Source organism: Aphelocoma coerulescens, chromosome 2 (assembly GCF_041296385.1).
Source record: "Aphelocoma coerulescens isolate FSJ_1873_10779 chromosome 2, UR_Acoe_1.0, whole genome shotgun sequence".
NCBI classification, from domain to species: Eukaryota; Metazoa; Chordata; class Aves; order Passeriformes; family Corvidae; genus Aphelocoma; species Aphelocoma coerulescens.
Genome location: NC_091015.1, coordinates 132,559,566 through 132,584,373, shown reverse-complemented (window position 1 = coordinate 132,584,373; position 24,808 = coordinate 132,559,566). Strand labels below are relative to the sequence as shown.

Genomic DNA, 24,808 nt, shown 5'->3' with positions numbered 1-24,808 from the left:
CAGAGGCGATAAATATCTGTTGATATAATTGGACGTGAGATTTGGGGTTGCGATAGCGAAACTCGGCCCATCGCCGCTCCGACGGGCCCCCATGATTTATTCAGCAGTAGATCGGGGCACGCAATCGGGCTGTCAGGAGAGCGTCAGCTTATTAGGCAAGTTCTGCGTGATTCCAGGAGAGGGTCTAAGCTATAAAAATCCCGCGCCCCGGCTCTGATTACTACCAAATCTGATTCCAAGTTCGCCAGGAGCCGGCTCCGAGGGAGAGCGAGAGGAAGGGACGCCGGGCACCGCCGAGTCCCGCCGCCGCCCGCCCTGCCCCACCGCCGCCACCGCCGCCCCAGGTAGGTGCGGGGCCGCGCCCGGGTGGGCAGCGGATGCGCTGCCCTGCGCTGAGCGGGGCTGAGCGCGGTGTCCCGCGGGATACGGGGAACTGTCCTGGCCGGGCAAGGAGCGGGGAGGTGGGGAACGGGCGCTAGAACCCTGCAGCTCGTGGGTAGAGCCGCCCCGCCAAAGGCCCCCCACGTTCCCCCTCGCCCCGGGTGGGTGAAGAGGCGCGGGTCGAGAACACGCGTGGACTCTCCGCAGGGGCTCAGCCCAGCCTGGTCCCTGGGAGCCGCTGCCGGCGCAGCCCGGAGCCGCCCCGCGGGGCTGTTCCGCGGGCTTGTTCTGCGGGGAGCGGCCGCCTCGACGGCGCGGGTGGACGGCCCGGGGTGAGCGTGGCCGGGGGTGGTGTGCGGAGCGCGGAGCGGCGCGGAGGGGCGCGGAGGGGCGCGGAGCGGCGCGTTTCAGCACCGGGACAGCGGCGGCGGGGACGCCCCCTCCCCGGCTGCTCGCTGCCCTCCCCGCCGCCGCGGCTCGGCTTTGTAACCCAACCCCCGTCTCCCGTCTGCCCCCGCAGGTTTGGGCCCCGATCATGAAGATCCCGCTGCTGGTCTCCACGGGAATCCTGCTGGTCGCCCTCCTGCCCTGCCAGGAGTGCAGAGCTCTCAGCAAGAGCCCGGCACCCGCCCCCGGGGCTCTGCACCAGCCAGATTTCTTCCAGCAACAACAGCAGCAGCAGCAACAAACTCTGCCCGTCCTGCTCCGCATGGGAGAAGAGTATTTCCTGCGCCTGGGCAACCTTCACAAGAGACCCGTTGGCTCTTTCTCCACCTCCAGCAGCACCAGCCACCTACACCCCGAAGCCTCCGCCAGCAACTTTTTCCGGGCGGCGGTTCAACAGCTGCAGCAGCTGCCCGAGCGCTCGCCGGGAAGCCGAGAGGAGGGCGAAGCCGAGGGTGAGGCCGTGGAGAGGGAGAAGCGATCCGAGGAGCCCCCTATTTCTCTGGATCTGACTTTCCACCTCCTGCGAGAAGTCTTGGAGATGGCCCGAGCCGAGCAGTTAGCGCAGCAAGCTCACAGCAACAGGAAACTGATGGAGATAATCGGGAAGTGAAACGGCCCCTCCCCGCCTTGCCAAAGAGATTCCGCAGTTAGCACAAGAATAATTACACCGTCCGATGTACCATAGTGCTGCTCTGATGTCATCTCTTTATTTTTATATAGCTTTAAACCTAGAAGGGTGTACTCCGAACAGCCTCTGTCCCTTGACTAGCATGCACAACCGTGTACCAAGTGCAGAAACACGAGTGTCGTTCGTAACCTCCCCTACCTTTATTTATTTCTCCATTTCACAGTTATTCTAGTGCCATCGCTACGTAGGGATGTGTGAGCATTGGAAGAAATGGTGCCAAGAAGACAGAAAACTTTTCTGCTGGGGGCAGGGAGGTGGGAGGGGGAATCTCTGTAAGCTACTTTCAATCCACTTTTTTTCCTGTAAACATTTTCACAATAAAACATCTTTTCAGCGCTCGGTCGATTTGGTTGTGTAAGAGAATGTTTAATATTTATATTTTTAATAAAAGCTGCAAAGTAAAGATGACTTGATAGACTTTCTTGCCTAGACGCCTGAGGGCTGCTCCGCCTCCCTCAGCGCTTACCAGGGCGGGGGGGGGGGGGGGCACCCGCGGCCGTGGACACCCAGAGCCGCGGGGAGCCCTGTATCTCCCCAGGGATGTTCCACCCCCCCCGCCCCGGGGAGCCCCGTCTCCGCGGGCTCTCCCACAGGCGCGCCTCGACGCCGCCGGCCCTGGACGGGGGCTGCCCTCGCCGCAGCCCTCGCCGCAGGCTGCTCCCGGGAACGGGCTGTCGAGGTCAAATCGGTGCCCCCCAGCGCTGCCAAATCCCACCTCAGCAGCCCCCCGAAGGGGCTTCCTGGCTCCTGCCGCTGTGGCCAGAATCGGGCAGCCTCCTCCTGCCGGGGAGCGGCGATGGGAAAGCGGTGAGGCGCTCCCGCATCTCTTTTGCGTTTTCGTTCTGGCTCTGCGTATCCTCCCTGCACCCCAAAAGGGCAGGCTCCCCCCTGCTTCGGCTTCCCCCGTCCCGACGGCGGTGCCCAAGCGGGGTCCCCCCCAGGGGCTCTAGGGAGGCGGCAGTGGGTGTGGAGAAACTTCCCGGGAGGAGCTGGGGGAATCTCCAGGACGACTGGGAGAAAATAGTAAATCCCTCACCCCGAACCAAAATCCCAGGGAAAAGCTGCTCCAGCAGCCGGAGGCGATGCGGTGGCGGTGCTGGGAGGCGCTCGTTCTGGGCTGTGAGAGTTCCAAAGCTTTGCGCGGAGCTTGCCTGCGCAGCCCTCCAAAACTCTCGCAGGAGTTTTCCAGGGAACGTTCTCCAGGGAAAACAGATACCAGTGAGGGTTGATGTCACTCGGGCCGGTAGCGACGGGTGCCCAGGACGGGTGCTGATCCCACACAGCCTGCTAACCTGTCTGCACTGCCAGCTCACCAGTCCTGCTGGGGCACAGCTCAGCCTTATGGCCCCCACGCAGGCTCCTGCCAAAACAGTGCATTGAGGGCCTGGCTCGGGATTTGGGAAAGATCCACACGTAACCCTAGTGCAGAGCTTGACACCTGGTCCCCTATGGCACCAAGCACTCCCGGCAGCCTGCCAGTCTCTCTTAAACACTACTGAGTGTTGACACCCTGCTCCCAGTGACAAAAATCACAGAGTGTCGCCTTCAGTACAACTTGTAAATCTTCTTTTAAGACACAAATTCGATTTCATTTGATGGCTCAACATCTGCAATGCACACGGAACAGGACAGTCAGCATCTGCCTTTTCTACAGCACAGCACAGGAGCTTCAGATTAAACCTTGAGTGAGTACCTGTGACCACCTAATCACACTGTGGTTTCATGTAAGAACATGTCCCCTTTTGTACACACACCGATGGCTGAGAAGACACAGACACAGGTTACGGCTGGACAGACTGGGCAGCACTTCAGCAACTGCCCGACATATTCAGAGCTGTGTGGGGGTCTTGGCCAGTGCTTTTGATGTGTGCATCTTCCTCATTCCTGCCACTGGGAATCTTCCTCACAAATAACATGTTTCTCTGAGCATCATCTGTTGTGGTTTAGTAGGAAGAGCAAGTGCAAAGGAAGAAATGGCAGCTTCCTTCTTCCCTCCCGTGTTCAGCCTCCGCAGCCTGGGAGGCACCAGTACTGTTAGACACAACCCTGACTCGGGGCTGCCAAGGACATGATAGTGTCACTGAAGTCACCAGCACCGACAAGCAGGGATGCAGGAGGATACTGAGGAGAAGCACTCTTTTGGCAAAGGATGCTACTAGAGAATATCATACCAGCATTTTAGCTAAGAACATTGGTGAAGTGTTTATACCTACATGCAGATGTGCCATCAAGTGAGTTACAAAACACTAGCAGTGCTCAGCCTAAAGCTGTAGTGATGCTTCTTTCCCCTTGGAAGCAGGAAATTATTGGAAAACACTCTGACTACAATACATATAGTAATCTGTCCCCATGCTCCCCTCCCTCTCAGGTCTGTCATCTCAAGGGTATGATGTGGAGGTCAGCTGAGTTCCTAGGAATGAAACCTGCTTGGATGTCCCTTTCCAGGCCAGTTTCTTTGCTGACTGCAGCCAGGCTGCCTGTGCTCACGGTCCTTCCGAGGAGAAGCACACCAGAAGCCAGCCAGAGTGAGTCATCATTCATTCAGTGAGTTCAACCAGGAGAAGGAGAAGACATGACGAGCTGGCTCATCACCCCTCTCACTGCTCACGGGAGCTTCCTCCACTCGTCCTTGAGGGTATGGTTCAGAACCAGTCTGCAAAGGAAGGAAAGGTTGATAAATGGAAGAGGAAAATATGCATTGCATTAAAATCCGTAAGATTTCACAGCATGCAGGGAAACAGAATGAAGAGGGAAAGAAGGCAAAAGGCAGGGAGCATGGAAATTTGGGAAGCTAAGATGGACTTTTAATGCCAAAGAAGCCAGAGGGATTTTTGCCATGATCAGTGGCTGAGCAGGATTATGCTGGGTGAGCGTGTTGCATCTGTGCAAAGGGTTTAGTCCTGAATTGACCTCTGGAATATTATTGCACCGAAGGTGATAAATGCCGGTTCAGAAGGGATCCTGAGCCAGCTTGGCTTGTGTAGCTGGGCCTCCAGATTGATGTGAACCAGAGCCAAATGCTATTGCCAGTGCATTGCCACTCAAAATGATACTTGTTCTGCTGTTATGAAATCTGCCTTGGATGTGATTTCTTTTTTTTTTTTCTTTAAAGTCTTCTAATATTTATTTCATTTCAATTTAACTCAGATGAGGAATAGGAAATAAATAATACAGAGATATAAACTTCCTTTTATATCCCTCTTTTGTTTGCATAGGTATCCTACACTTAGAGTAGAAAAAGGAATCTGGACATGATATACTGTAGCTGCTAATAAAAGGAATTTCTAAAATTAGTTGAATATTTAACAGACCACTGTAATAGGCAGAAATATTTTACTAGTTCCAGATCCCTTTGGCAAAGAATGAAGACTGCTTTGTGATAGTATCAGAAATCCTATTAAAGATAAAATATATAAAAATGGGCGGTTTGCTAGCTAAGGAAAGCCTCATGTCTTCATCATTAAACCCACAATTTAACTTGCAATATACAGGATATTTTTGCCCTCTATGTTCCTAGATGCACATGCATTATTGTACATTCTTAAAATTAAACCAGCCTTGATGCCAGTCTTTGTGCAGGGTTTTAGCTTACTTTGGAAACTTCAGCATGATCTCAGGTGAACTATTTGATGTCAACATACTACTCAATAGAGGGAAAATGACAAAGTAGTATACTCTGAATTTTAACATCTCAATCATTTGTAGAATTGTCCTAAAGCAGAAAGTTACCAAAGCAGTGTTGCTAATAGACATATCCAGCAACAAACATCGAAGCAGGGTTGCCTGTGAGGAACTGAAGCATGGGATGGACGATTTTCCTAAGCATTTTTGTAAGTACTTACTGTTAAATTGTACTACAGGAATAAGTAAGAACTAGTGGTGTGTTAAGCATAAATTGGCTATTGGGCTTCATTCCAGTTATTACCTATTTAAGTGTCACCAACAAACAAGACAGCATGAAGGTATGAAGAGAAATAGATCCCAATTTCTTCATGTATATCTAATTAGAGTTCACAGTGCCATTTTTATCAAGATCCTTGATTGCTCTAAATTGAAACAGCCCTATTTATTTCAGTGAAATATTACCTGAGAAATTGCTTTACTATTTGAAATGTGGACCAATCTTTGACTTAGATTCTTTGCAACTCACTGCAACATACAGGACCCAGAAAAGATTTTTATGGAGAGGGATCTTGCAGACAAAAATAGCTTTTGCTTGCTAACTTTATAATGTACTTTAATGAGAACACAAGCATGGTGAAAATCGTGGGAAAAACAGCTGCCTACTTGAATGCAAAAGTCCATTTCCAGCAATGCTGGTGAGAAGGCCGTCTCCCAGGCTTATGCAAAAGTTTGGTAAAGAATTGGGCCCAGGGGGCCAGATCTTCAGCTGAAAGGCAGGTAGCTAATTGAGTCCTGATTATAGAAGATCTGCCTCTCAGCCCTGGAAAGTGCTGATTGCAAATCTTTCAACCTGATTACAAAAGTCAGGTATCAGCAGTAAATACACAGCCAGACTTTCTGAGTTATAAGGCATTTGGCACTCTCTTGATCTTGGTAGATGCAGGAGCGTAGGTGGTTATTAGCCTTTTGTGATGCTGAAAATTTTGCCTTTATTTTTGGAAGGGCAGTCAGAGTGCCTGGACTAGCTTAGAGTAATTTTGAAACTGGTTGTGCAATTTTGTGCACCAAGCCCTCAGCAATGTGTGTAAGCAGGCATGGGAAAACCCTCCTCGCTTCTCACCCTGCAAAGGAATAGGACTGGCAAGAGGTTTAAAACACAATTCCTGCTTTTTTTTTTTTGCCTTTTTTTTCTTTAACCCACACCAGTACCTTGTAATTTCTCTTCCTATGCAAGGCAGGCTTCCTTCAGCACTTCCACTTGCTCTTCCAACCAGCCACTATCCAGATATTTACATTAAATCAAGATTAACTTTGAAGCAAAGAACTACCTACGAGTTTAAAGTTACGCTGGGTGCTTCATAGGATTTGGAGCCAATATATAAGAAGAAAGAAAGAAAGCACAGTGTAATGAGTTAGACTGGCAAGCTGACTGCATTACCCTGTTAACCAGCGCTGCTGGTACTGCACTTCAAGCACAACAATCTTTGTCTGCATCACTGCCAAAACTGTATTTCATAATGTGTTAACTCCTTCATATTTTGTTGTGATGACATCTTCCCGTGTCAGCAAAACAATGCTGGAACTCCAACGCATTCCCACTGGGTTTGGCTGGATGAAGCATTTGCTCCCTGCACCTTGCTGGACTCAGCAGGCTGCCAGTCTGCAATACCTTGATGTGCCTTTCCAAGACCAATCATTTTCCATCACACCCAGCCAGGAGTGAAGCAAGCACAAAACTGACAGTAGGGCCATTACTTGGCTCTTAGGCTTGTGTTTTCACACCTGTGACACTTTAGTGTTTGTCTCTGAATCATACAGTGACTGAGGTATGCTCTCTTCATGTAAGACAAGAAACCATCGAAAGGCGCCAGCAACAACTTTGTCCAGGTTATTAAATCCATTCTTCCCTTCCAACAGCAGCCCACACAACTCAGAGTTATACAGTGTGCTGGAATTGTCTGAGACAAAGATTTCAGCTGTACATTTTACAGAAAAAGACCTGTTTGGAACCAGGCTGTGATTGTGAAAGACAGAATGCAGAAGCAGGTCTACTCAGTGTCACTGGGATTCAGGCATCTGACCGCTTTGTAGGTCCTCATAATCTCATGCTGGATTATCTTGATCTCCCTGTTACTGCAACCCTACTCTGCTGCCAGAGGAAAGTTCTGTGCTGAGCATGGCACCACCCTTGCCACATGCCTTTAAGACAGTCCAGATTCAACACTTTATTGTGTTTGTCCATTGCTATTAGGTAACTGTTGTCAAGCTTCTACCTGAGCTTTATCTTTGCCTTGGAGATCTCACGGATAGGGCTTGTTTTTCACATTACCTAAAACAACAAGTCCCAACCCTTTGGGTCCCTAAAAGTAATAAGGAATAACTAAAGTGTTTACCTCAGATTACATTAATTACATTAAGCCAATGCTGAGAGAGTGCTGAATACTTACACTTTGATTTATGTTTTCCCCTGTGGTGTCGAGTGACATCAGATGGTGCTTTCAATAAGCACCAGGAATTTTCACCAGGCCAGCTCATGAAGTGGGGAGGGAAGCACACTGTGCATGACTGATGGCTGGTTTTGTTTTTCCCATAAGCAAAGTCCAGGCTGGAGTTTACATGCCAATTATTTGGAGGTGCTGAGCAACCACAACTCCCACTGAGCAGCCATTCAGCACTCCTCAGCATCTGGCACACTAGAATTTGCATGAATAAACAGTATGAGGATCTCAGAGTTGAGCCTGATGAGTCGTTTCAAAGTTGCAGATATTCAGCATCTTTCATTTGCTTCCTTAAGCAGGGCTCTGCTTAAATCTGTATAAGGTTCTTGTAAAAAGGTGTGGACACGAGGAAAGAGGTCAGTGGGATGGTTTATCATAACATTTTCATTTATTAGGTCCCAGAAGTTATCCTATTTATGCTGGGGAAAAATATGCAGTCAAGGCCCTTTAGGTATTGGAAATACAATGAAGTCTACACATTGTTTTCTGCTTTACCAGCACTAATCTCTGTAGCCTTTAGGTACCAAGGCTGGGATCTATACTGATAAACTTTAGTCATCCAGAAACCAGATACCGACTCAAGCAAACTCTATTCCTCCCCTCTAATGGGAGTGATTGGAGAACGGCACAACCAGAGGGTGATTTGTGCCATCCTCAAAGAAGTGGATTGCCCTCTGGAGGTACCTGTTTCTTTCTACTGTCTCTAGAGACACTCCGGGTGACTGGGTTAGACTAGATCTGGCTTTTAAGCAATTACACGAGAAAGATTCCAGGCAAGTATTTCAGGATATCAGAAAACTCCTTGATAGGAATTCAGAACTTTGACTGCACTATTACTTTTACAAGATCACAATCTCTTAAATTTAGGAAGTGGGGAGGAAAGGTGAAGGGCTGAATGGCTTCATAATCTACTTTAATGCAGATGGATGAGGCAGTTGGTTACAATTTTTATGAATGTTTTCTGGAGCAATAATGCTAACCAAAGCAGGTTCTGCCCCTTGGGTCCCCATTTACCTCTTCCTGCTTTGGTTCCATGGTTCACTGCCCGTTTGCATTGCTACAGCCCTTTGAAGGGCTGTGCTAAGAATGGGAATGTCACTGGAATGACATTAATTTTTTTGTTGGTTTTTTTGAGGTGGAGGAAGATATTTTTAAACCTGGATCATTTGAATGATTTGATTTCAGCACAGCTCAACAAACAGCTGCCTCAGCACAAATGCCCTGTAAGTGGTGGCATCTGGGCAGCAATAAGAAGCAGGGCCATTTGGCCAGGAACTCCTGAATCACCTTTGCTTCCAGAGGAAAAAATTGATCCACACCCTTAGAGGCACACGAACTACCCAGTGCCTTCACTGCCTCCTCTTGATCCGGCAGGAGAGCAAGGGTGTGAATTTGTTAGAAAGTGTGGGTCTTGGAGAGAGAAGCTGTGAAAATACAGGTTTCTTACTTCTAGGGTTTCTGTAGCCTCAGAAAATGAGCAAGAAATTAAATTTAATTCCCATTTTTAGCTGGCTTGTTTAGAAACAACCCCCAGTGTTGACAAGAACAGGCATGATTAAAAAATGCTAGCTGGTTGCAAAGCAATCACAGAATCTGTAGGCTATGTTTGTCTGCCTCAAATGTCAAGTGTTACACTTCTGGCACTCAACACTTCCAGGCAGCGGAAACAAAGGGAGCACAACAGGTTATTTTTAAATGGTTTAAACTTTAGTTCAAGCATTTTGTTTTCATATTTTTATGCAGTCTAGCTCCTTCAGCATAACACCTGGCAGCTGTCACGTATATCACAACAATATTGTGTCAAAGCTAAGAGGCTGCTTATTTTGCATGGATCTTTTTATCAGTGGGAATCAACAGAGCATTCTCCCAAATAATTGCTACAATTACCTGCCACAGAAATACATAAGGTAGCAGACAAAATTATATGCGCAGACAAGCTCCATCAGGCACAGAATGAGATATATCACTCTCTTAATAGTGGTCAGTAATGAATTTTAAAAGTCCATTGGGAGGAAATGCCTTTCTTCAATAGATCATCATTATACTACAATTAACATTATGTGGATAATGCCTAATGCAGAGTCTCTTACATAACGATCTCAAAGACATCAAATATATTTCAGAGGAAAACAGTACAACTGGCTTATTTTGGTATAGGTTCCACACACCTCCGATGGGACATGGAGGTCCAGACACTTGAACCTGTGGTGGACACTGCATTAGAGTACGGTGTGGGAAAGCAGCTTTCTTCTCAGTATTACTTGGGACAAATGAAATACAGTTCCCTTATGTAAGTCACCTATTTTTTTCATGACTTGAAGAAAAGGCAGAAATAACATACTTGTGTAATATTTGATCGATTGCTGCACAGCATTGGTCCAACTTTTTGTTGAGAGTAATTAACTACACATTTGCATAAAACCTAGTCCTGCCACTGTCCTGGAAAATGAAAGAAACCCAAGAGGAGAGTCTTAAAAACACGTGAATGTTAGGGCTGCATGATCAGACAGTCTGTCCTGCATCTGCATCCTGCATCATTCTTCATTCCTCTCCTCCTTGGGACCTCCTGATCAATCAGCCTTCTACCCTTCTGCTCACTCCCAGCCCAGCTGGAAAACTGTCTAGCAAAGGAAGGATCATGTTGAGAGGCTGCAGGAGTAAGTGCTGGTCGTGTGGTACCCGCTGGTCACCAGTGCCACTCATGACTACCAGTTCTTCCCTCTTCCTCCTACTGCTGCTTTGTCAGACAAACAGCTATGACTTCAGATTAACAAGTTAAATGTGAAGTAAAGACCTTCCAAGAACTTCTCCATGGCAGTAACCAATCTAATCCATGTTCTAGAAAATTTGCTATTAGTTTTCAGGGAGAAGTGGCAAAAATAGTAATGGTTTAATGTCCTGTCTGTCTCTGTCAGGCAGTCTTTCCTTTGACTTTTGTATAGCAAAGCTTTTTCTTCCTCTGCAAATGGCACTTTTGTAAATCTAATGAATGACACAGAGTGATAGTTCAGACTGTGATTCACACTGGAGCTCCATTCATGGGATCAGATAACAGAGCCAGCATAGCTTTGAGGTGTGTAGACATGCACATCCCATGCTTGGAGGCTCATCCCGTGCTGCTCACACTGTGAGTGAGTGACTGACTTGGGCTCTTGTAAGTGTGCAGGGGGTGAGAGTGATGTATGTGAGCTGTGGGCACAGCACAGCTCCTCTGAGAGACAAATCCAGTGGAGGTGCAGGACAAAAAGCTGGATTGTCAGCTAAAGCAACCTGTTGCCATTCCTTAAAGCCACCACATAACAGAAAAAGAAAGTCTTGGCCACAGTTACAACATTTTTTCTCTCATCAGCTGTTGCTGCTACCACTTTTCCTTTGTGTGCTCATTTTTCCATGTCTCCAGTTGCCTGAATCTTCTCCTTACTGCAACCACAGAAACTGAAGCTGTTATCCAAGCTACGACTCTGCCCCAAAACTCCAAGATTGCTCAGTGAGTAGCCCCGTGACTTCCCAGATGGATGTCTGTCATGTCAAATCTCACACTGTAATCTCTGCTTGCCCATTAGCAATGCCTGCCTGCTTGCACAGCACTCAGCCAAGCAATGGGCAAGATATTAATTCAATCTTCCTTCTGTCCATCTCACACTGTTCCCAGGCGAAGTCCAAGGAAGCTGTGATAAATTCTGCTTTTAGAACTTTGGATTCAATTACAGTTATTGACCAGGTATTGACAGGGTATAGAGTACAGATTACAGCCACTGTCACCAGAGGCAAGCTTGGAACTGACCTACATTTTGGCAGGCACCAGCTCAATTTTTTTAAAAAGAAAATTATTTATTTTATCAAATTAAATTTTGAAATTCTGCATAAATATAAAAATGAATTTATTTTAAAAACAAATCTTTGCCAGACGTTGAAGAGGCTCATCAGCACTGATGGGGGAAATGACAGCTATATTTTCTGGGTAAGGCATTTTGTAATAGAATAAGTCATACAGCAAGTGTTTCATCATGAACAAAAACCACTTCTGTGTACAGAAGTGCTGAGCCAGGAGTGCCCTGAGTGACTGATCTGTATTTCGATCACCACCTTCAGTGACTGAGATAGGCAGATTTTATAGGGTGCTCTCTAAATTGAAAAGGGCAATGAGAAATTCAGATCACTTATCCTTCAGGATTATGAGATCCCCATTCTCTGCTCAGTCAAAGGCATGATGTCTGTGTTGGACATCTGTAGCATGGTTTGAACATCGCAGCACCTCTTGGCTGGCAGCCAGGGATAACAGGCTTTTTAAATTAGTCACCAGTCTCTTACTTAATGACCTGAAGATTATTGCAAAGATGCCAGGAATATATATCACCTGAAAAGAGATATAAGACTGAATCATCATCGTTTGATATGTCCGTCTCCCTTTTTTCCATTTAATTTTTGCTGCACATGCAGCCCCCCGGTCTTTATCTCCGTTTTAAATGTGCGGTAGGTGGGCACTGCAGGGTGCTGCAGTCCAGCCCCTCATCTGCTCACAAGCCTGGAAGGCCTGCAAGTGGAATGATACACTATCCAAACATAGGGGCTCAGGCCCAATTAACTAATTACCACCACTGGGATTTTCAGTCAGATAGGCTGGCATTTAAATATTGATCCATCTCTAATGGTTACAGGACTACCAGTGCTGTTTTCCAGAGGGGGGTGAATGGCTACCCTGAAAGCCTGGGTTGTCTCAAGGCAGTAAGATAACTAACCAAATATTCTACAAACAGATGGTTTGTATAGTTGTGACATACATCTATTGTATGAGATGTAAACGAGCAACAGTTCATCCATGATTAAGAAATATTTTTTGTTTACATTCTATTTTCCTTTCCAAACACCTTAACAACGAGCAGAATGAGTGATACTTGGAGGAGGAGGTTGAATGGAGGTAAAAGTCAGTATTTAAATGAGCTAGTAACAGAAAGACAATGTCTAGGTGAGCCTGGCTTTGTATTAATTTCAACAGGAGAAATAATTTTGTCCAAACTGTCATTGTGGAGATCCTTTTACTAGTAATAGACTGAAAAAAAAGAAATATCCATAAATCAGATGGTATCTGTGACTCACCAGACAAATAGCAGAGCAGACTATTTGAGGTAAAACTTCAGGTGAAGTATTTGCCACTCATATTAATTATGAGAAACTATTGTCTGAAAGCTGGTCTTAATGCATTGCCCTCACGACTCATCACTGCTGCCTCTGAATCACCCAGATAATTCTCAGAATTAAGGGAGACAGAGGTGTTAAAAAAGGAACAATCAAGACTTTCCTGATTTCCTCTGCATGTATTGCCAAACTGAGGGGAAAAAATGCACCTGAAGCACAGTCAAGATACAAAATGGAAATTTACAGGCAAAATTTGCCAACAATTGAACATCAGCCAGAGTGGCCACTGACGTAGCTGCTATCACTGAGTCCCAGCTCTCTGAGTCCGACTACAGAGAAGCAAAGGCAGAATTTCTTGACTGTTAACTGAGTTTCTTACATCTAGTGTTTGCCCTATAGTTCAGGTACAGGCTGAACGCTTTTTTTTCCCCCAGGTGAAATTTAAGAGATGTTTAGGAAGAAGATTGAAACAGAGCTTGATTTGGGCTTTTGCACCAGCTGATTCAATGGTCTCCTACAAAAAGCTCAGCTTCATGAAGAATAGATGACCCATTTTCATTCAGTCAAACCTTGCAGATCTTTTAATGGTACAGAAATAAACCTATCACTTTTCTATCTAAGGAAAGGTAAAATACAGGTATATCAAGACCTAAATTGAAAATATCAAGCTGATTTTTGCTGTCTACATTCCTGGATCCTTCATTAGCACTAAACACGCTTGTTGCAGGGAGCAGAGAGCCTTTGGAGCAGCAGCTGGTGTCTTGGAGGAGAGCTACCTGGGCCATGCCTGTGGCTGATGCTAACTTCCTGTTCTGCCCTGGGGGAAACTGAGGGAAGGCTGTGTCGGATGTGCCAGAGGGAACGAAGACCCTTTCTTAGCACCATTCCTTCAAGATCCAGTCTCAAAAGACTGCCTTCTCTTGAGCAAGAAATCCCTCTTGGAACAGCTGGCTTAAAGTGGGTGCTTGTCTTCCTTACCTGAGCAGATTGGCAATACTGAGTTTCTAATTTGGTGAAGAGAAAATGATTCATTTGTGTTCTGCTGCCATGCCTGTGCAAACATTCCAGAGCAGTACTGTGCTAAAATGTGGGACCATGCCTTTTATACCCTGATGGAAAAGTGGAGGTATGTGGGCAAAGAGGACAGTGTAATCTCTTGGCCTTTCTTCGGTTTTCAATGATCTTATTTTGTCCATGTTGTCTGCATATGGACATGACAACCAATCAGCTAAAACTTAGCTAAATATGATATGATATGATATGATCTCTGATATGATTTAAAGCTGTCTTGTAGAAAAAAATTTGAAGGATCACCAGCTGAAATTAAAGTATTCAGCAGCAGGGCAAAGTGAACTACAGTACATGAATACAGAGAGGACTATCCTTATGGTAATTCTGGCAGATGGCATAAGGTTGCAAGCAAGTAATAGAAAATTTTAAAACTAACGATACAAGATTAGCATAGGCCATTCCATTAGTATTTCTCCTCCCAAACAGTTCAGTCCTGATTATATTTCATATCCTCATGGAATTAAAGCACTGTACTTAGTGTCTGCAAAGGGAAATTAGATCAGGCTACTGTTTGTGGATGATTAACTTGAATTTCCTTTTGGACTAAATGTATGCGCTGGAGTCCTCTGTAGCCACAGACTGACTCTTTTCTTATGGGGAATTTGAGCAATGGAATACGAGGTCCAGTACTTCATCTTAGGTGAAATAAACTGGGTAACCACAGACACAGACAAACCAAGACTTTGATGAACTCTCACAAATTTATATGGTTTCACTGCATGAGAGATGTTGCCGACAAAACATGATTAGGGAAAGTTGTGGGACTCCAAGACCTGTTTCTCCCATGCACTGGAAAGGGCTGCTTGCTAATGTCTGTGTCACCCTCCACTAATACCTCCCTCCCCATGGTGCCAAGGCAGTTCATTGACACTATTCCTGCTCCCCGTGTTGTAATCATTTGCTGCTGGTTGTCATCTCCAGAGGCTCAGATGCCCCCAACTTTAGACACTGAACAGAGGCAGCTGGGTTGGGAGCAATGTCACCTCACACTCAGCAGGCAGGTGGAAGAGGTGCCAAGTGAGAAGCAGCAGCAGCTGCTGAACTCTCTCTTGCTGGAGATGCCTCTCGTTCTCCGTCAGAGGCAGAAGCTGCCCGTCGTGACCACACTTCTGACTTAGGCACTCCCCAAAGAAGGATGAGGCTCTCTAATGCAGAGTTATCTATTTTGTTCATGCTGAATCATCTTCTTCTGTCCCTTCTTACACTAAGCAATCTGTATACCTGTGGGCTGCAACTCCTGTTGCCTTATCCCTGCTGCTACACCTTCCTGCACTCTGGAGGAAATTTATGGATGCACCAATACAATTTCTTAGAGTGAAACAACCCTTAAATAAAGGAAATATTTGGAATTAATAGGGGAACTGATCTCTTTTTGCTGCTGAAAAACAAGGAAATCCCTATTGGGGAATTCTATTAAAACAGCCTGAAAATAAATTATATGCTGCTCTTATTATGACAGTCATGTAGATTTATACTATTATTATAAATAATTATACAGTTATTCAGAGTAATTTTGTTATTTGACTTTCAGGGGCTTATCACACAAAGGAACAAGGGCAGTGACCTGAGATCTCCCATGAAAGATAAAGACACATAAACTGTCTAACCAGCCAGTTCACCATGCATGGAGAATAAAACCATTTTTATGCAAATAGAATCTGAGACCAAAATGTCTTTTTCCTTCACCTCCTTTCTACTTCATTATTAAATAAATCATAAAGATGTCACTGGAGACCACATAGAGTAGAACTAAGAGCTTTCTGCATTTGTCTATTTTTAATTTCAAAAGGTATTCTGAATTAAAAACAAAAGGAGAGGGGGGAAAAAGCACAGTGCTCTTCAGATGCCTGATTACCCAGGAGTACAAACAACCTCTATGTCTTATTGTAATAATACAACAAATTTTCAAAAACAAACACAAATAAATGAAAATTAAACCATGATCCATAAACTTAATTGAGATTCACAGTGTCCAGTGCTCTTCAAATTCAAATTACTGCCAGATAGTGAATCTTTTTGCCTAATTTATTCAACTAAAGTGTAGATGATAACTTCTTCCCTCTCCCTTTTTATTCTTTTAATGGAGAGATATTCTTCAGTCATAGTGCTGGAAGTTCTGCACATAAAAGCTGAATAATAATTTGCCATTTTTCATAGATGCTCCATATCATGTACAGTGCTGAGAGTACAGTGCAGGAAGTGAGCAGGGAAAACCAAGCATTTTTGTGTTGAGGAATACATCAAAATTGAATTTGTCTGTCATTTGAGCAAACACCCAAAGGTAACTACAGTTGTTTTGTGTCACAAGTTTTTAGTCTTCAGTAAATAACATTAAACATCCCAGTCGTAATACAGAATTCTCTGTAGGTCAGTCATATCACACTGAAAATTGAACACACATGTATGTCTTACCTAAGAGGAGCATGAATTCAGAGCTGGAAGAACTAAGTCATGGATCTTGCCTACCAAGAAAGGGGTTACTCCAGAAGAGATGTCGTGGAATGGTTAAGGTTTAGATTACAGAGTTTGTATTTGGGACAACTTCACTTGGTAGTGAAGTTCTTAGTCCTTGATCTTGTGGATATTTCAGCTCTTAATGTGACCTAAGGAAAAAAGCCTTTGTCTAAACTGGTTGGGATTCCTGCAAATGCTGAATTTCATGGCCATTATTGGTACTCCATGCTCACTGGGAATGTGGGAAGGATAGCTTTGAATGCCTGTGGGGACCTGAAGGGAATGTAGGGTGTGCTGTGTGAGCTGGGGTGTGAGGGGACCCCTTTCCACTATCTCCGTGGGGACCTCTGGGGAGTGGGGCTTGAGCCATCCACCCAAGGGGGCACAGGTGATTTGCTTGCCATAACAATCCTGGCAGCAGGATTATTCAATGGATCTGTTTTCCTGACCTTTACCCGTCTGATGGCAATAATTACTCTCCAGCTCTTCCTCCCCTGCTTGTTGGACAGAACAAGCTTGGTGTTCTTCACATCTGTCAACCAACAGGGTCTCCATTCTGCTGGTCATCTGAACAGCAACTGAAATAAAAGCCCATATATCTGCAAGAGTAAATGTCTCTTTTCATTTTGAACCAGGGAGATGTAATGTTTAACCATGCAGGAGTAAGCTGAAGGGTGGCATTTGTGAGGAGGAAGAAATGTTTTAGGCAGCTCATATTGTGAACTAGCATGATGTTTTTGGATGGGAAGAAAGGGAAAAAATCCTTTAAAGCTATGTAGGAACATCACCAGATGCACAATTTGAACTGTTAGTTAATGGTAAAATGAAATATTTCCTACCCATGAAAGCACAAATCATGTATTGAATCAGATTCCAAAGATGGTGTAGTATGATAAGAAATGCCAAAAGTGTTAGGCAGAATGCTAACTCCTGTGAGAAAATAAGAAGAGTGCTTCACCAGTGTTGTCATCACATGAACTAGACATTATCACTGTGTTCCATGAAAAAGCTCTGTTTCCACAGCACTTTTCCATGATTTACTTTAATTAGAGAAAGGGAGTAAATACAGTGGTGTGAAGAACATCAGCTGGGGTTTAAAAAAAAATAAGGGAATACAGCATTTCAGAGTGGGTTGTGTAAAACCACATGCAGGAAAAATACAAAGTTCAAGTTCACAGAGTTGAAAATAATCACTGCCACACAACAGCAGCCATTTCCTTTGTGACATAGACACATCTCAGCTCAGATCCTTAAACCTGACTACAGCATCATCTCACGGCATCACCCTCACTTGGTTATTCTGCTTTTCCTATTCTTCTGCAATTTACTGCTTCTTGAGCTTTCCTATCCTTTTCTCTGTCTCCAGCCCAGCAGCAATCCCATCCTCAGCTGTTTCCCCTGCTGCATTCCCCCACATCACCAGAACCACGAGCTACTCTTCTCGACAGCCTCCTCCTCCTCCCAAAATGTCAGTGTCACCTGCAATCTGGGAAAATACCAAGACGCAGCACCCCCAAACTCACATGCCAACAGGAACTGACATCTTTCCTATGTGCCTGTTTTTGCTCCTAGTACTCAATGAAGAAAGCTGGGTACCCGACTGCTGTTGTTTTTCAGACAGCTGCCCACATCAAATGCAAGTTTTGTTCCTTTTCTTGTTGTTGGGGCTGAGGGATGCAGACCACACTTAGGCAAGCTCCCAGGAAGTAAACCTAGTACAGAATTTACCTACCTATGGTGAAGTTAGGCTGCCTGGTCATCAGTGTAACTGATAAGAAGAAACAGCACCAATAAATTTCACTGTGAATTTACTTTTTGCCAGCTCATTTTGAATATACTTAAGAAGACAGTGTCATAGTAGATTTGATAATTTTAAAGTACTTTGGTTTTTAATTTCACTCAAATGTTCTCAAATCAAACCCTGACTTGAAAAATAGCCACTGAAATTTGGTGGTCAAATGTTGCTTTTGTTAAGAAAGCCAGAGAAGTCAGCCACCAAATTCAAGTGTCACTGACTGAAACCTGTAGTAGAAGATAAGCGCCCCTTTTATCACATCTCTGTGAACTCCTTCTCCTAACTTTGTGCCTGGCACATGATTGTTTATCTATTGTCATACAGTCTTGTAATTGTTGACTATAGAGTTGCTTATGTATGCTATGTAGTCATCTCTAGACTTAAAGGAAACAGCATGAAATACTTACTACCTCCTTGTGCTTTCTCACACAGATAATCTCCTCTCATTGCACACATACAGGTAATTGCTTTGTTAAAACATGCAGCTGGAACCTGTGAATTATGATAGTTTTATTTACGGAGTGCTGCTCATGGGCTGATCACCAGACACTGGAGCAGGAGCTGGTATAGTGTCCAAATCCTTGCACAGCTGTCTCAATTCTGTTTGTTGTGTCTTTGACCCATGTGGAGTTTGTATACATGTGCTGAAGGAGGATTATTCAAATTCAGGTTATATCAACTCTAATATTGTAATTTTAAGGAAAACATCCTCCCGTACTCAACACATCAGTATCTGTTATCCCATCATGCTGCTGAGTGTCTAACACTGAACTGAAATATATTATCTTCATGCTCTCTTTTAATCAAGTCTCAAGAATCCTTGGAACAAACCCCCTGCCACAGATCTGAACTCAGGAAATCACACTGCTTACTGAGAGGCAATCAAACACACAAGAAGGCTCTGGGTGTTTGCATAGCTTCATGTTCACATGGGGAAGCACTCCAGGTGCAGCCATAGAGCTGCAGAAGGCAAAGCCAAGCCACAGCTGCTCAACCAGCCATGGTAGGACAGCACAAACGCAGACTTTCAGCAGGTGATGAGAGTAATCTCATGCACAGGATTTCTCTTCCACTAACACATGCAAATATCTGATGTGCAGAGACATCACCAGCCTTTCCATAACACCTCCTGTGCATGAGTAGTTTGAGTAACAGCTGGCACAAGCAAGGTACACTGGCAGGTAACCACAAGCAACCACCAGCATGCTGCTCTGAAGCTATAGAGTCAGCCTGTCACATACTGAAACCATCTATAAATCCAGTGGCTTTGCTGAAATGAAAATTTGTGCTGTTTTTGTATCTTTGAAATTATTCTTATTCTTTTGCATGCAGAGGAAAATGAAGTCACATTTTCCTTAACAATTGCTGTTCCCGCCTTGCTGCACGTCACAGCCCTCTGGGGTGACTTCGGAAGCACTGACCTTGGACGTTGCTGCAGTGGCATTGCTTTCCTTACCACTCCCTGGTGCACTCTCCTCGATTGTTGCTGCTTTCGGGGCTTCTGCCTTCTTTGCACTTGTTTCCAGAGAAACAGGAGTCCCTACTTTTCCCAGCCCTGGGGTTGAGCTCGAACTGCTTGGTTGCCGTGACTGGGACTTATACCAGCTAGGGTAAAACAAGGGATCGATGGTTTCTGCTGTGGCCGGCACTTGAGTGTCAGACTTGGGAGTCTGTTGAGAACCACTTGGTGTCACAACAACATCCTTAATCAGGACAGATAAAGAGAAGAACAAGCAGAGTGCACCACATTACCTTCCTGCTGTAGTCACATTGTGCTGCATGTTGTGTTTGTTACATATCACTGCAAGGCATAGATTTGTCCTACTATATGATCTGAAATAATTGCAATCAAAATGTGAAGAAAAAGCAACTACCCTTTGAATAAAACAGACAAGAGAAAGAAAATAAATGAACCAAAAAATAGAACAGGAGGGTAGAACTAGCTGGGAAGGGAGTGATAACTGAGAAAGGAGTGAGCAAGGGGTTCCTTAATTCAGATAAACCCTCAATTCAATTCTAAAAACTTAAGAAAATATGCATAAGAGCCTCATGAACCTGTATCAGCCATGAATGACAGGTGTAGGTACCTTCAAATGGCTGGTTGGGTTTTAGGTTAAGAACAACACATTTGCCAATGAGTCTGTTGATATGAGCAGTCAGATTAAGTAGAGAAGCATTTGCCCACCAGCCTTGCCATCAATGCTGTAAGCCAAGCACTGTTGCTCTGCCAAGGAGAGGAGCAGCCAGATGAACTGCACCTCTCTACCTGCATCAAGCTCTCAGGGTTCCTACACACACAACCTGCTATCACCACAGCATTTCTGCTTTGCCTTTTTACACCAGAAAGCAAAAACTGGAATACAGGTATCCCCCACACCACAGCACCCACATGCCATGTCTGACTCCATGCCTGACTATCTCCTAATGGCATTTTACAACTGCTAAAGCAGCATGCTGTACCTTCTCACTTTAGCCTTAGAAACTAGAGAATTCATGTTGGTGGGCAGAATTGGTTATGTCTGGTTCTTGTTTGCATAAAACCCTACATCAGTTAGGGAACACAAGTTTAGTTAAGTCAGTGCAAATCTTCAAACTTTGATTAAATCAATAAAGCCTGATTTAAGAACATCTTCACATGACTGGTGAAAACTCACACATGTTTTTAGATCTATAAATTTATATTTATAGATTCATAAGGAATGAATCTATAGTATTTCTTTTCACTTGTTTTATGTGGGGAGCTTGCTACAATCAAAGATCCTTTGTGTGCTTTCTTGTTTTCACATAGGCCTCCTCAAATATATTCACAGCAGCCTTAACCCCCTCAGCAACTTCCCTGAGTAAATTGTGTAAGAGGAGAATTTGCTAAGTTAATGGTATGCAAGGCAAACTAAAGCAGCACATGAAATATATTTTTTCATGTACATCTTTTAGAATATGCAGCAATTATGGTTTCATTTTAATCACATTCCCTGAGAAAAGTGTTGGCTTAAAATATTCACACCCTGAACCTATTTGCTGTTAGGTTGTAAGAGGCAGTTTCCTCTGCTGTTTGGTGTATGATACTCCTGCATCTACCTAGACATATCCCAAGGATGATCAGAGCAGAAGGCAGCAAGCGCCATTCACAGAAAACAGATTAGAAGTATAATCTAAAAACTGGTGGTGGAAAGCTTCCTAAATCCAGAGGGAATACCAAATTCTCTTAGTATAAATATTTTAACGATCATCTCATTTATAACAGTTAGTCTGAGTTAAATCACAGCAAGCAGAACATTCATTTTAATGCACTTAACTCCCAAATGGAGTCTTTTTTATTTATAACTTACGTATCCCATAAATACCTTAATTTATCTAGCAGCTAATTTTTTCCTTAACAAGTGACACATGCACAGGTCAAAGTAAAGTTGCATATATGTATACAAGGGCAATAAATAATTTTGCCCTCCAGTGCATTGACTCCCTTAGCCCTTCTCCTGACTTATGGTGCCCACAGGACACAGGGGAGCATTTTCTGGCTCTGCCAGGTGCACTCAGCATAGCTGGCAGGGCAGTGGGGCAACAGAGACATTTACCTGACCAGCTGGGGCAGCCAGCACTGCTGCTGGAGTGGGTTCAGCCAGAGGCTCTACCCCTGCACTCTGTGCTTCAGGCTCCTGCTGAGGTGGCTGTGGTGCACTCTCCGTGCCTCCCTCTTCCACCTCTTCCTCTTCTTCCTCCTCTCCTGATGACTCTGTGTGGACTTCACCCAAGCCTTCGCCATCCTCTGTCTCCTCCTCTTCTTCTTCTCCCTCCTCCTCTGATAGGAAATGTGCAAAAGGACAGGTTGAGCACCATGTGAAGATGGCTTCAGTCTTTACATAATTAAAAAGCCATTTGCAATCGCATATTAAAGTCACTGACAATCTGCTGTCTGGCAGAGAGGATGTTGGTGAGGAGCCTGCTCCCACCAGCCTGGACTGGGCACTACCATGGAGCAGGAGCTTTGGGGCAGGGAAGACACTGAACACACATGCTGGTTAAAATCTTAAGCTGGCCCTTTCAATGGGAAGGAGGACAGAAAGTCCTGTCAATGCAGTTACCCTCATGAGGGATGTGCAGCACAGCCCTGCACATTTTGGGGAGAGGCTACCTGGGATCTGGCACAATCTGTCATGATTCAGCTCTAGGTATATGTTTGTTTTAATGCCATTGAAGCTGTCATCATAATTCTTTACCAGATCAGTGCTTTGCAGTGCATGACTGGAGGTTTGAGGTACCAACACACCTAAACCAGACTGTCAGACTTGGTCACACCATTGCTTTTGTGCCATCTGACACATCCTGTGGTCTGGAGTCGTGGTCCAGGTTGTTTCCAGAGGGAGGCCTCTAGCACTGGATTTTCTTTTGTATAATCACACTAGTTATACTAAGAAATGTTGGATGTTGTTCAGGGCCATCCTAGCACTTCAGAGAAATAAACCTGGATTTGATTATAATTGATACATAACGCTCTGATTACATTTTGGGATAGAGAGAAATATCTGATTCACGGTTTCCTTCTCAGTATCATCATGTGAATCACAAACAGCTGATATATAAGAAAGAAATTTTGGTGAAATAAATTACATACCTCTGTCAAAATCAATTTCTCGTATTATTTTTTCTTCTCTACTGAGGTTCACTGTGAATTGGTTCATATTTTCATACCCATCCTCTATTTTTTCCATTTGAAATCCTTTAGAAGCTTCAGTAATTCTAAAGTAGAGATTGGTTATTAGCACTGGATTTGAAGATAAATTTATAAATTGTAAGGGATTATAAAAAACAAGAGTCTCATGTTTAAATACTTACTTTTGTAGCAATGTTTTGGCATTCTGTGGAAACAAAAAGTAAAGAACTGACTTCTTAAATGATTCTATTTTTTCAGCAATTTTATGCATTGAGAAATAATTCTTACACAGGCAGCATCTAAAAGCACTAATAAAGATTTCATAAGTGACAGCTATGACATCTATGAATGAGATGAAATTTGGATGGTAATTAGTATACAGCTGAGTAAACCTTTCAGTTCTTCAAAGATGTTTTAATTAAAACCTGAATATGATGGGAAATATACACAGTTGGTAAAAAAAATCCGCAAATGGAAATATTATTCCTCGTTTTTTTGGTTGCATTTACGGTGAAAAGCATTTGGTCCTTTACCCCCTTTAGTCACAGTAATTACATCTTTGACTGTCTGTAAGGGCATGCTTTTGGAGAGACAAAATTCTCTCTGTCTCAGAAGAATATTGTACTCTTCAAAGGCAATTCTTTGATGAAAGTAAGTGGGGGTTGTTTTATTTTGTTTTTATTTATTTGTGGGGTTGTTTTGTTTTGTTTGGTAGAAAATGCCCTTCCAGCCTTTAGTATAGAGGAATTGTAAACTTGCAGGACAGAAATTCTACACCAGTGAATTTATTGGACAGGCTGCTAATGGTTCCCTACTCATCTCTCTTAAATTTATAATAAGAAAACAGAAAAAAAAATTAAGTAAAGGCATACAAATGTGACTTAGCACACAAATTATTGAAAAGTTAATAATTTTGTCAATTTGCAAGTGAAACCTATAATTCTCAGAAGTTCATGTATACATGAACATATTGTCCCACCATGATATTGGTGGGAAAATAAAGATTAGGTGGAATATGTTTAAATTCCTGTTTCTTCTATGGGGACCAGAAATTCATATACAGGATAGTATATTTTGGTGCAAATAGCAAATACTTGTGTTTGTGATTTGGATACTATTCACAAGAAGAGTAGTTACTTGTCTGAGTTGATTCAAGTGTTTAAAAAACGAGTTTGTAAAAATGGTCACTTGAAGATAACCAAGCTCTGAATGGCACTACAATTGAGAAATGCTTAAATAATATATCAATAAACCCATCATTCTTTTTCTATCTCTATTTACAGACTTTATACCTGCAAAAACACAGCCATTTCTGGTTCTTCCATGAACTGGATTCCTGATTCAACCAGTTTTGACACAGCTTCCAAGTGATCTGCATACTTCTTCATCAGGGAGCGGACATGTTCCAGTTTCTCCTCTTGGGTTCTAGTGATTATTTGTGTCATCTCATTTTTTCTTTCTTCCAGTACAGAATAGAGATAGTCAAATTTTTCACACAACTGTTCTTTCTGTCGTCTGCAGCATTCCTGTGAATCATTTGGTTTATGTTAAACATGTTATGTTCTTAAAAGGGTTTCTATTTTTACAGTTACTTGCAAGAATTTTCATCAAAGACATTCCTCTTTCTGAACAGTGCAAAGGATTCTGAATGACCCCAGAGACTTTTATAATTTTCAAAGTCCAAGCTGTTGGAACAAAAGTTTAAAAACTCTTCTCAAACTCTGAGTTTCAAGCCACTGAAAGCCCCCAAACAGGTTATTGTATAACTTGTGAGTCTGCTAAAAAAAGTAAAAAGGTATTTATGATGTCTGTAGAGATACATCAAAGCCTGCAGAAAAAGTAAAAGCTCCCACCGTATTAGCAGCTGGGTTCATTTGCGTGAACAGAATGGTTTTAAAAGGAGTGAGCATCTCAAACAGCTCTGGAGAATTTTCTTTTTCTACCAGAGTACCTGGAACAATCCTGGCTGGGCTTCATTTTCACATACTCCCTCTTATACTCCATTTGGACAAGAGGTGTCCATTATATTCCACTTACTGTGCACTGAATGAGGTAGAGGTTCT

The 24,808-nt window shown here is 43.9% G+C and overlaps 2 protein-coding genes across 4 annotated transcripts in view; one reads left to right on the top strand and one right to left on the bottom strand.

Annotated features, from left to right (window-relative positions):
- The first annotated feature begins 273 nt into the window (after window positions 1-273).
- CRH (corticotropin releasing hormone) lies at window positions 274-2,969 on the top strand. The gene is made up of 2 exons (XM_069004875.1): window positions 274-344; window positions 902-2,969. Exon 2 carries the CDS (start codon window positions 917-919, stop codon window positions 1,436-1,438), a length of 522 nt encoding a protein of 173 aa, XP_068860976.1. The 5' UTR covers window positions 274-344; window positions 902-916; the 3' UTR covers window positions 1,439-2,969.
- Window positions 2,970-3,065: 96 nt separating this feature from the next.
- TRIM55 (tripartite motif containing 55) overlaps window positions 3,066-24,808 on the bottom strand; it is a 36,130-nt gene continuing 14,387 nt past the window's right edge. The window contains exons 5-11 of one of the 3 annotated variants that reach the window (XM_069004873.1): window positions 24,038-24,271; window positions 22,928-22,950; window positions 22,707-22,831; window positions 21,670-21,893; window positions 19,516-19,797; window positions 17,139-17,229; window positions 4,083-4,169 (exon numbers count right to left, since the gene is read on the bottom strand). In XM_069004873.1, coding sequence (XP_068860974.1) covers window positions 4,159-4,169; window positions 17,139-17,229; window positions 19,516-19,797; window positions 21,670-21,893; window positions 22,707-22,831; window positions 22,928-22,950; window positions 24,038-24,271 — 990 coding nt within the window. In that variant the 3' untranslated portion in view covers window positions 4,083-4,158. Of the gene's footprint in view, window positions 4,170-17,138; window positions 17,230-19,515; window positions 19,798-21,669; window positions 21,894-22,706; window positions 22,832-22,927; window positions 22,951-24,037; window positions 24,272-24,808 lie in introns of all 3 variants that reach the window. The other 2 variants (XM_069004872.1, XM_069004874.1) reach the window with 2 other exon arrangements.